Source organism: Puntigrus tetrazona, chromosome 21 (genome assembly GCF_018831695.1).
Source record: "Puntigrus tetrazona isolate hp1 chromosome 21, ASM1883169v1, whole genome shotgun sequence".
In the NCBI taxonomy this organism is placed as follows: Eukaryota; Metazoa; Chordata; class Actinopteri; order Cypriniformes; family Cyprinidae; genus Puntigrus; species Puntigrus tetrazona.
The window spans coordinates 2,172,839-2,184,961 of NC_056719.1; the positions used below are offsets into that span (position 1 = coordinate 2,172,839).

Below are 12,123 nucleotides of genomic sequence, written 5' to 3' on the forward strand. Positions count from 1 at the left end.
GTCCCTAATGGTGGACACGTGCAAAACGTGCCTGTGACAGCTCTTGCTTCTTCACCCATTTACTGTCAGTTAGAGAACAAAACTTAAGGTCAACTGGATAGAAAAGTAAAAGCACACCAAAATATCGGAGGCATCATTCAAGCCTGAGATGGGCTGCATTCCAATACGAAAAGCTGATAATTATTTCATGCCATGTTTCTTGACTGATAAATGGCTGAATACGATATAAAAATAATAATAAAATAATGAAAAGGAATATAATGCGCTAAAAATAAGATTAATCATTTTAAATGCTACAAGTGATTTTAGGAATAATAGCATTATAATTGATATATTATATAAATATAAAAAAGAATAAAGGCATATAAAACAGATATTCATTGTTTAAATTTGACTGCATTGTTATTTAATTATATTCAAGCGTAATAAGTAAATCAACATAATAATCATCAACTGATCTAATGACTTATCATTAAAAGTTTAAAAAACGGTATTTCCTTATGATCAGGCAAATTAAATAAAGGAAAGGAACATTCCATTAAATATCGTCTGACTGTAAAAATAATAATAAAAATTAAATACATACTACTGTGCATTTCTTCTAAATCCAATGGCTTTCCGAAAGCCTGTTTGAAAATTATAATAATTTTTTGTGACTGTTTGGTGTTTCTAGATGTGCACAAATGACACACTTCACCTTAATTCTAATCCACAAGAGGTTTGTAAGTGCTAGAATGCAGACATTCAAACAGAAGCACTGCACTTGAAATACAAAATATAATTCAAGACCTCTTAAAACTAATTCCACCAAGAAATGACTAGGGCATCAAAATAAAATGATCTAATAGTGAATGCACTGAAGCCATCTCCAGGTTTCTCCAATGCCCTAGACCTTAACTGTCAAGGCTAAGCAGCATGTCTATGGTTTTCAAAAAGCAGTCCTTATGTAACGATTAAAACGTGCTCAGAGCATTTTTTTTTCCTTTCCTGGTGCTATTCACCCTATCAGTAACTGACAATGTGAATCAATCATATCAGCCCATCTGTGACCAGAATCATAACCTCAGTACATTAGACTCAGTGAGCATCGCCAACTCCCAGGAACCCATTAGCTAAAAGCACCGGTGGGCTATTGACACTCGGTCGAAGCACTGAATTTATGAACCATCAGCCAAAGCTGCATTTGTATCTGCTGTTAACTCACTCAGTCTCTTTCTTGCCACCCTGTAGCCACTGTTTGAGCAGGTACTCGTAGTAGCTGTCCGCACGGGCCCCCAGCGTAAAGGCCCCTCGACGTGTGAATTTCCCGCTGTTTGTGTTGATGAACATGGGTACCAGACCGTCACGCTTTCCCTCTAATCGGTGAACCTGTCTGGTCACCTCCTCCACTGCATTCTAAAAACAGGTGAAAAGTCAAATTAAATTAAAAAAAAAATAATAATTACATGTGTGTGAAAATTAAGTAGTTCTATTCATTGAAATAAAAAAAATGAACATACATTTAAATAAAAAGGTAAAATAGCAATAATAATAAAAAAAAACATTTAAAGATAGTACCTGGTACTGGGGGTCCTGTGTGAGTCGGCTGAGCTCTCTAAACTCTAGTTGAATGCTGGTCACCTCTGCGACGGTGCTGTCGGTGGTCCATCGTGGAGGGTGAGCGGTTCCTTTACCAATGTTCACATCAGAGTAGGGGATTTTAGATGGGGTTTTGAATGCAGGCATTAATCTGAACCCAATGTCTTTCTGTAAGAAAAGAGACACATGTATTGAGTTCTGTCCACACACAGCACATGACTTTATCCTTTTAAGCTGTATTTTGCATTTACTCATTAAAAATGAGTGATAATGGAGATGCTGCTAAGATATGAAGTACTTACAGCTTTATCCAGAAAGAGAGCGTCTCCGCTCAGGTGGTATGTGCTCAAGAGACCCCCCAATATACGGATGGTGCTCTCAAAAAGATTCACATCCACATTCTTGGAAAAGGATAAGTCTGTCTCAACCCACTTCCTGGCCTCCGCAAACTCTTTTACAAAGAGAATGAGAATGAGTGAGAGAGAGAAATATTATTTGTCCATTATTATTTGAAGTTTTTATTGCTTAATATATATATTTTTTCATGGGTGTTTCTTCAGTTTGGAAACTTTTGGAAACTCAAAACTTGACTTTCTACACACTTTCTAGTTCATTCAAATCTATCTATGAACAATGTCCAACAATGGAAATGTTTAATTTCTGTCATTTGCATACTGTAATTTGAAACACACGATACAATTTTTTATAAAACATATGTGTTGTCGTTTGTCTGTGCAGTGCGAATTGGCCGTTAGATCGCAAGACGAGGCTAAAGGTATCTAAAAGCTTTGATTATAAGACTCACCGTCTTTCAGTCCCAGGATCCACATGGTGTCCAGCGCGTCAATCAGAGTTAGGCCAAGGCCAAACCACTCTCCATGGGTCTTAGATATGGGTTTCAGTTCATCGTGACCCCACGCAAAGGCCTTATAGCCCTTCCACGCATGCCTGAAGGCCTCCAGCACCGCCTCCACACGATCCACGGGCTTCACCGTGACTGGCACAGAAAGACATTCAGACGATCACATGACAGCCAAACCTGCCTCAAAATGCCTCAAAACACAGGATGAATTCAGATACCCGTTTTTAAGTCGGCAGCTTCTCCGGCATCAGCCACGGTTCCTTCTCTTCCATGAGCGGTGGACTGAAGCTCCGTTCCTTGCTCCGCCTCGATCATCGCCCCACGCCAGCTAGAAATCAAACAACTGCCATCAGTCACGAAAGCGGTTTATCTAAGATCCAACCCAGAGATTCGGCGCCGGTAATCGCAACCGTTTCCTCCCACACGCCTCACGATTATAACTACAATTACACACGAGCGGGAGGTGGAGTCCTGTAACAGGACACAGCTGGAGGAAATGAAAGCTCATCACAACTCACTTCAAAACCACTGTGTTACCAGCTCAACTGTTAATAAACTCTTCCCTAGGGCTCTAGCACCGCACAGGAGAGTTTCTCTTCAGCTCCTGTTTTGTATTGGCTCTGCTCTTTCTGAAAAGGAGAATTCATCCTAAAACGATCATTCTGTTATTATTTACTCACTTTCACTTTTTCCTTTTCTTCTGTGAAACAATGTGATATTTTTTAGCACACTTTCTGTCACCGTAAGGAGCTTTAAGCGTGAGAGCGAGACTAATAACAATGAGTGCCAATAAATACCGTCTGAGCTTCAATATCTCTACTTATTCAAAAGGTTAAATACTAAATCAACAAATAAATGTCAACGCTTAATCCTAGATAAATCGTCATTATCAAAACTCTCATATAAAATGGCCTAATGTCTTGAATGTAATAAGCCAAACCTGATGACTGTTTTTGCTTCTTTCCCTCCGTCTTCATCTTTCTTGAGAGTGACTTCTTCTCTGTCTTTCACCTGCCAGTCTGAAACATTCCCTCGCTTCTGGAGCACTGGAGGACCACGCTTGCTAGGTGGCTTCCTCTGCAGATGCATAAAAAGATACATAGGTCAAGAATCAAATATCTTATGAGGAAGGTGAGTTAATGTGCTTAGATTGTTGTTTACTTTGTAAAAATATATAAATATTAACGTAACATTTGTTTCAGTTTATTTATTTTAGATAAAGCTGCAAAAACCTTTGTGAATGAGTAGGAAAATTATAAAGCGAGCAATAAATTATTTTGCATATATGAGCAGCATTACTAACAATGGCTGGCGGTTTGGGAAGTAACGGAATGCTTGGTTTTTGAATCTCTGGCATCACTTCTGGTGGGATGTCCTGGACCCCCGGGTCAACTCCTGGAGAGATCTTTGGGACGAGTCCAGGAGGAATGGGCCTGAGACCTCGGTTATCCATTTCATTCCAGTCCTCCTTCAACGATCTATCTGAAAGTCCTGGAGAATAAACAAACAGAAATGCTTAATAAAACTTCTCCCACAGCAGCTAGTATAAATAGGCAGAGGATGTACCAATCATCCAACTTAGGTGTTTTCACCTTTCATATCCAGTGAAATTTTATTAAAGGTGGCTGTATGAAGTACCTCTCCACTGCTCCGTCAGACTGGGATAGGAAAGAATCCCACAGATGAACAGGAAGGCAAGCAGGAAAAGAATCAGACTGCGCTGAAGCCGAGACAGCTGCTTCCATTTCTGCCCCCCCAAAAAAAACACATAAACAATTCAAGGACAATTGGAGGAAAGTGCAGCAATTTTAGATTTGATGGCTTGATGTGGCAATCGCTAAAAAATACAGCTAAATGGAAACCAAAAAATGTATTTAACCCCTTTATGTTTTCTCTTAGTACAGACATTATAATTTAATCAACCTATCTAATTAATTCGACGTGAATCTCAGATAATGGAAGAACCCAAAAATTCATTAATTTCCTCACCCTCATATTCAAACTTGCATTATTTTCTTTCTTCTGTAAAATAAATACACTAGCTTTCAAATTCTGTGGTCAGTTGTATTTTTTTTTACAAAAAGGATGGTAAAAAAACAGTAATATTTTTGAAAGATTACCTATTACGTGATTCTTCAAAAATCATTTTAATATTCTTGTGATTTATACAGAGTTATAAAGTACAAAGTTTAAATGTTTTGGCGAATGGTACCTTCAAGCTACGTTTTTTAAATTAAAAAGTTATTTTTCATGCTAAACGCTTGCGTTTCAGTTAAGCGGGGAGTGCATGTCTGCTTTTTGGTGATAATTGAGTATATACAAACTAGCAGATTATATAAAAAAAAAGGAAAAAAGAAGGGTTTTGACACCTGTGGTTTCCTGAACATGACAACTACAGTGCCAGCATTTTGTTGTCAGAATATTAAACAGATGTCAAGACGTCTCACAGACAGGAAAATGGCACTCATTAACACAAACAAATAGAGAGGCAGAAGCCATCAGTCTTCGAACATCACCGTTAATGAATGAAAAATACATAATGCCCCATATTTCTGTCATGCAATACACGATAAAGAGCTTTAATGCCATTTTAAGAAGAAAATACCCAGGCACTAACCCTCCAGCAGGACTGTCTCCGGTGTTTGCCGTTGGTGTAGCTGCGGCTGTGTTGGTCTCCCAGCGTCAGAGAGACAAAGTCCTTCCTCTGTGGCGAATACATCTCTAATACAGCCACCACTCAAAACCACTGAATCAAATAGGTGAGAGAGGGGGGAAAAAAAGAAAAGACTGACAGATATCAAGTGATTTTCCCACAAATTACTATTCAGAACATGATCTGATCACATGAAGGTCTGTTGCTCCAGCGACACCGATCTTTGCAGGTCCCTGAGGAGAATCGAGGTGTAAAATACAGACCTGTTCACAAGATTAATTACCACCGGACTAAATCTGGAGTAAAACGAGGCAGGGGGTGGCATACCGGCATCCATCTGATCTGAGAACAACACCATGGGACAGGGCCGTTCACCTTGTTGTCCGAGGGCCATGAGAGCCATGTAAGAGGGGATTAGGAACATTAGCCTAAGTCCATCTGGTTTCTATCATACCAACCTGAGCTTACTGGATGGAATTGACTTAAAGACACTGGCCTGCCAAGATGACACACATATGCCGCCTATACAGGAGAAGGTTGAACACAGGCTGTCCCAAATGCAAATTACAAGTAAAATCATCTGAGTGTAACATTAGTGTGCAATGAACTACAAGCTCTGTTTTCAGACAAAGTTCCCACGCTCTTAAACCATTTCCATTTTGTTGTTTTTTTTTTTTTTTTAAATTACTGGATATATTTCTTATACACTCAATTAATATATTCAAATTCGCTAATGAATCATTCAAAATGATCTGTGAACCAGTCAACTGATTCACTAAAAAGAATCGACTCAAAAGAGCACTGTGACATTTACATTGACTTTGATATTTTTCTTTTTACATCTTTTGAACTTTTAAACTTCGCTCTAAAGTCATAATGGCTGTCAGCCATTTTAAATGTTATCATACAACGAAGTAATTTTGTCATAAAATTTGGCTGCATGTTCTGAGGTAACTGAAAAGTTTGGGCCACATGCGATACCCATTTTTTCCCATCATTTAAATTTGGTGACAGCGCCCCTACTGGTCAACATTTATACGCTTTTGTATAGTAAATAATTCTACTTATGGCTTCTAAATCTTTTTTTTAAATTATAATTCTCATCAGGGACTGAAAGACACGTGAATATACGGTGCTGGAGCAGTACTTGCTATTATTATTTTACACTGGCCGATTTCTAATTGTACACAGCCATGCTGCAAATGCTTTGGCGATACATAGGTAACGTTTGTCAGACCAATAAGGTACAGTTGAACGAAAACAAAAGAGAACAATGCACTGTTTCTATATTAACTGCTTAATCCATCTGCACAGGCAAGGGAGTAAGTGGCCTCCAAACGCAGCCTCGTTTTACCTTTCTCTGGACAACTTGCTGCTCCTGGTTAGGAGGAGGATCTATATGCATGAAGAGGAGGAGGTCACAGCCCATGCATCCCGTCCACTGTGCGAGTAGTAATAGTGTACACTCAGTGTGTAGGTGACAGCAGGAGTGGCTATCAGATCTCTATCTCTCCTCCATCACGCTGCTTCCCTACAAACCGCGTGTTCCTCCCACAAAACGCTCATTTAGGCTCACATACAGGCTATTCGCAATGTGTCAATCTGTCGAAAAATAAACATGACCGCTGTTAATAGGCAAACAGCTGTGTTCAGGGAAATGTTTATGTGACAGCTCCTTACTGAATCACATGATCCTCACGCACGCGCGTCATTCGTCGTAGCTCCGCCCTCTTTTATTAACACGTTCATCACCTTACAACTCATCGTCCCTTAGTAGGGCATAGAAACGTCAGTAAACATAATTATAGGCTACTGTTCATCATCTTAATTTTATATGCATCATCTATATTCTTATAGTGCCTGTTTATTAATCAATGAAAAGCTACATTTGGAAATTGAGAACGTCTCATGTAAGGTTTTGTTACATACAGTCAAATAAAATGGCATTAATTTGCTTATTGTATTTTATCAACTAATAATTTTAATGAACTTAAATGTAAGAGTTCAATTGGCTTAAACAATGTAAAAACGTATATATTAAATATAATACTGTAACATATACATTGCACACAGTGTATAAATATATAACTAAAGTAAATAATAAATATAAATTAACTATATGCAACTGTATTAACTATATGTATAAATCCCTCTTGGAGCCTATTTAATTATACACGAGTTACAAATAATACAAATAATTTTAGGGCAGGTACAGGCATTCAGTAAATTTGACACATTTAGTGCCCTTCCACAAAGACTACAGGACTGCATTCAGAAACTAGATATAGGCAGAGAGTGGCACTCCTATGGCTCACTGTGCAAAATTAATTCTGTTCATTACCATGTTTGGCTGCGTGAACAGGAAAAAACACAACATCACAAAGCATTTTTAAGAAACGTTCGTGTTTCACACAATGATATACACAATTGTCCAACACGAAATAAATGATACATTAATGCACATACATTAATAGCTGATACTTAAACAGATGACCAGCATGTGATTTCCGATGTCACCACAAATACATAGAAAACACAATATACATTACAAAATGTTATTAAACGAAACATTTTCCAAAACAAAGCACCCGTGCCTAAATTCAATGTGATTTAAAAAGTTATTAATGATAACTGCTTTAAAACATTGATGAACAACACTTCAGTTTTGGCTTTGCTTGATTAATCTCAGCATGTTCTACGAAATTAACCTATTTCCAATATCATTTGTGCATTTATTTTACATTTATGTCATATCTGTAAGTGCTCCCTGAGACCTACATACAGTAAATGTGAAGTGAAGGACACTGTCTCTATGACTTTAAGCATGTGTACTGAATTTCAGTCTCAAACCAACATTAGATCACCGCTTGCACATTTATTAACCAGCTTTGCTGCAGTTTGTTTTTGAAACAACTGTTACTGCTGTATTGTAATTATTAGCACCCATAAGTCGTCTAACATACATATTAAAGACCATTTCCGTTATTAAATCATAACATGAACAGAGAAAACAAAGGTAGCACAGACTTCCTGATATCCAAACCTCATGGGAAGGTTAGCGGTGTCCTCACTGGGACGCTTTGTTTGTATCAGTCCTACAATTCAAGTTAGACATTTAAACAAGAGGGGAAAAAAAGTGTCATTTATACACTTGCCTGATAATGCAAAGTTTTATAATAACTGGTTAATCCATGGTAACCGTTACATGATTAAGTAGTAAACACCTGAAACTTGGACCATGCAACCACATAGTGGTCACGTCAGAACCCTGTCATTACACTTGATACGATCCAAGCTTCATCTACAAAGTTATTACAAGACCAGCTAGTGATTAAAAAAAAACAAATACAGTTATTCTAAAAATAGTACATCAATTACAAAGCCAAGAGTCCCTGTAAACAAAAAAGGATATTGTCCATTTGTCTGGCAGCACCGGGGTAGACAGGACACTGTCTGGAGTATTACCTTTACCACGAGCCTTCAGAGTGCCTTGCTTTCTTCTCCTTGTTGCTTGTATTTAAGGTTAAATGCACAGGATGTACCATCATCATTCAGGGTGTCTCTAGCTGAAGCACACAGGGCCTATGGTGAAGCCGAACTCATAGCTGCTGTTGCCAAAGATTCCTATGTCACGTAGAGGAAGCAGGTCCATGTCCTCAAACTGAAACACAGACTCACGTGGTCCGGGATCCACTTCATTTGCAGACTGGTACAGCAAACAAAAACATAAAGGGTTGTTAAAGGTAAAACACAATTAGTAAGAAATGTTTTTGAGCAGTAAATTCAGCTTTGCCATCCCAGCAACAGCTATTTTCAATTGTAATAATATCACACAATATTACAGTTTTTATGATCAGTGCAGCACTGCTGACCACAAGAGATTTCATTCAACTGACCTCAAGCTTTTCAACAGTAGTGCATATCAAAATAGACTGGCTCACCACAGCAATGAATGGACCGTATATAAACGGTGTTGTTAGAATCCACCTACCACACAATCCTGCAGATCTCCTAAATAGCTCTGCTTCACAGAGTCTGTGAGGAACTGGATCTGTCGCTGTGTCTGGCCCAGTCGGTGTCCAGGGTAACAGGAGTACGTCACTCTCTGTTCTGCTCTGTTGCTCTGGAGTCGTAGGAACCGCAGCTGAACCACACTGAGAGCTGGATACTCGAACTGACCGAAGACAAGACAGACAGATGGTAAAATTGAAGGAGACAGTACAACAACAGCTAAATCTTGACATCAAACACTGAAGACCAAATTTGATCTATCTATCTATCTATCTATCTATCTATCTATCTATCTATCTTTAGGCCAGTTTCAGGGTTTATTTGTTAAAGTCCAAAAAACATACACAACAGCACAAACTTTAATCCAAATGGTAGTAAGACACTACTACTTGCACTACTTACTTGAAAACCTCCTTCCAGTGAACTGAACCAATAGAACTTGCTGTTATTCCCTGAGTCATTCAGCCAAGTCCTTATGGGAAGCTTTGGAAATTGGAAGAGCGATAATAAGACTTTGATGTTCTTTGACGTTAAAGAGATACAGTAGCTAGATTTTAAGCAGGATATTACGTATGCATCTCTGGGGTGAAGGCAGGTCTCTGCTCCTGACTCTGAGAAGTTACAGTAGGCCAAAAGAGCATCTAAATTACTGCCTTGGTTTGGGTCAATGTAGTAGAAACCTGCAAAAATGTACAAAAGTAGTTATTTAACATTATTTTATAAAAAACAACACACAGTAAAAGTATATTAAATAGTGCAGGTTCACATGTCTTCCTTTGAGACAGATCTTAATACCATGTGAAAATGGGGACAATGTGACTGAGCACGTTTTATGTGTCTTGCCAAGATGCAAATGCCAAGATGCAAATATTTCTCAAGGATAGCACAAAGACAAAGAGGAACATGAACAAAAAGATATATGCTTTTGAAAGGTAGAAAACGTGAAAGATATGGCTCTGACCGCTGGTGTAATTGGGATGGCACAGCCACAGCTCCAGACAGGTAGAGGCAGGGTGCTGCTTGCTACCGTCTGGAGGGTCCACCAGCAGCCGGAGGTCATGGTACAGAGAGTCCAGCAGTGTCTGAATCAGAGGGTAATTGGGCTTGTCTGAACTGTACATCAGGTCCTGTTGGAGAAGAAAAGTCAAATTAATTAGCTTTTTTGTCATCTGCATGTTAGCGATGGTCTAGGATTTTGTGATGTTGTTCCACTATAGTTTGCTGAAGATATATTTTAGTTCTGCCATGATATCAATACACAAAAAGCTGACTCCTTCTTTAAAATTGTATTCTTTATTTAGGATGTAATCTAAATCAGGAATATAAAAGAGTATGAACTAAATTTTACATTTATACATATAAATATAATATATATAATAAATAAATATAATATACATATACAATATTATATATACATTTTAAGTACACAGAAATGCAAAAAAAAGATACACATACCTGAGTGGATTTTGTTAAGACTACTCAGTATGAATAGTCTTATTTGAGTTATTTTTCTATTGGTCAGAAAGCAACTTAATAGAAAGTGTACAGTAATATGTTCAACTGTGTCTGAATATACTATTTTTGTGTACTTTTACCCCAGTCAGTAAACTATGTGACATTTGCTAGTGTGTGGATTTTGACCATAATCATGTGATGTTTGTTAGCAAATGACCAGCACAGTAAAACGGAGTAAGATTCTAAACAACTTACCTTGATCTGGGTCAGGGTCAGGTTCACAGAAACACCAGCAGGCCCTGGTGGCCCCGGTGGCCCCTAAAATAAGAAAGTACATTTATAAATAAATTATTTCTCATATTGTTATAATAAAAAAAATAGTGTGAACTTACTGCCAATCCCCTCCTTCCCGGGGGTCCAGGAGGTCCCTTAAATCCCTTTAGTCCCTAGGATTAAAGTGAAAAAGAGATATTCAATAAATAATCTTAAGTTATGTTCACTTGAATATAAAATTATTTGATGTATTTTTTATTTTGATGAATATGGAACATTTCCTTTTAACCTGATTAAGAAAGTTTTGGAAATTAAATTTCATACCTTGTCTCCAAACAAGCCCTGCAGGGTGGAAGAGATAAAAGAGAAAGAAATTATAAATGATCTTCATGCTCTTTCAAAGAAAAAAAAAAAACAGGCTGTGGTCGCGATAAAGCACTTCAGTGTCCTTGCTTTTGTCATTAAAAATGAATTAACCGTGCTTTCATATCTTGGAAAGACAGAGCGCATGTAAATGCATCTGCAGCAGATGTTTAATGCAAATTGGGGTACAGTTTATTAGGCACAGCTTGCTATTAGTTTAAATGCTTAAACATAAAAAAAGACATTTACCGGTAGTCCAGGTATTCCAGGTACTCCTCTAGGCCCAGAAGGACCAATATTTCCCTTATGGAAAAGCACACACATTTTATGTTTAAAAATTCAAATTGAAGGAAAATAAGATTAATTGGGAGGATTTATCAATATTGACAGTACTATATAAATATAAAACATAAAGATTGATTTTGGTATTTCATGTTTATTATCATTTATATTATTATTTGAAATATTATTAATTGAAATATTGATAAGCACGGTCTTGCAATATCTATGGTAAAGGCAAAAAACAAATGAATACATGTTTAATGAGATTTTTTTTACCTGATCTCCCTTTGGCCCTGGAGGTCCAGGAGGACCAATAGGCCCGATACTACCCTAAAAAGAACAAATAAATAATACTCTTACAAAAGAACTGAGTAGGCTGCACTACAGACTCATTGAATGTGCTTGATATACATTATACCTTCCAGCCATCTTTCCCTGGTGGACCAAGTGGTCCCTGGTCTCCTTTCTCACCCTGTTATGGTCAAGTTAAAGTATCAATAATAGGCGTGCATTTTTAAGGCATCTGCAGTAACAGAATCCTGTGTGAGTACAACTTTATTAGCACCTCTGCTCCTTTGACACCTTGCTCCCCAGGCTGTCCTCTCAGTCCTTGAATTCCCTGTCAAGCATAGAAAAGGTTCAGCCA

At 37.9% G+C, this 12,123-nt stretch overlaps 2 protein-coding genes across 4 annotated transcripts in view; both read right to left on the reverse strand.

Moving 5' to 3' along the window:
• man1b1a (mannosidase, alpha, class 1B, member 1a) overlaps window positions 1-6,790 on the reverse strand; it is a 15,220-nt gene extending 8,430 nt beyond the window's left edge. Inside the window, exons 1-11 of one of the 2 annotated variants that reach the window (XM_043221797.1) lie at window positions 6,774-6,790; window positions 6,448-6,695; window positions 5,058-5,186; window positions 4,079-4,187; window positions 3,744-3,931; window positions 3,381-3,517; window positions 2,659-2,768; window positions 2,384-2,575; window positions 1,881-2,029; window positions 1,558-1,746; window positions 1,205-1,395 (exon numbers count right to left, since the gene is read on the reverse strand). In XM_043221797.1, coding sequence (XP_043077732.1) covers window positions 1,205-1,395; window positions 1,558-1,746; window positions 1,881-2,029; window positions 2,384-2,575; window positions 2,659-2,768; window positions 3,381-3,517; window positions 3,744-3,931; window positions 4,079-4,187; window positions 5,058-5,159 — 1,367 coding nt within the window. In that variant the 5' untranslated portion in view covers window positions 5,160-5,186; window positions 6,448-6,695; window positions 6,774-6,790. The other variant, XM_043221796.1, reaches the window with a different exon arrangement.
• A 689-nt stretch (window positions 6,791-7,479) lies between these two features.
• si:ch211-196i2.1 (collagen alpha-1(I) chain) overlaps window positions 7,480-12,123 on the reverse strand; it is a 52,625-nt gene continuing 47,981 nt past the window's right edge. For both annotated transcript variants that reach the window (XM_043220886.1, XM_043220888.1), the window contains 12 exons: window positions 12,043-12,096; window positions 11,896-11,949; window positions 11,754-11,807; window positions 11,445-11,498; window positions 11,157-11,174; window positions 10,952-11,005; window positions 10,815-10,877; window positions 10,066-10,231; window positions 9,675-9,784; window positions 9,507-9,587; window positions 9,085-9,267; window positions 7,480-8,799 (listed from right to left, as the gene is read on the reverse strand). In XM_043220886.1, the coding sequence (XP_043076821.1) occupies window positions 8,656-8,799; window positions 9,085-9,267; window positions 9,507-9,587; window positions 9,675-9,784; window positions 10,066-10,231; window positions 10,815-10,877; window positions 10,952-11,005; window positions 11,157-11,174; window positions 11,445-11,498; window positions 11,754-11,807; window positions 11,896-11,949; window positions 12,043-12,096 (1,035 nt within the window). In that variant the 3' untranslated portion in view covers window positions 7,480-8,655. The remainder of the gene's footprint in view (window positions 8,800-9,084; window positions 9,268-9,506; window positions 9,588-9,674; window positions 9,785-10,065; window positions 10,232-10,814; window positions 10,878-10,951; window positions 11,006-11,156; window positions 11,175-11,444; window positions 11,499-11,753; window positions 11,808-11,895; window positions 11,950-12,042; window positions 12,097-12,123) is intronic.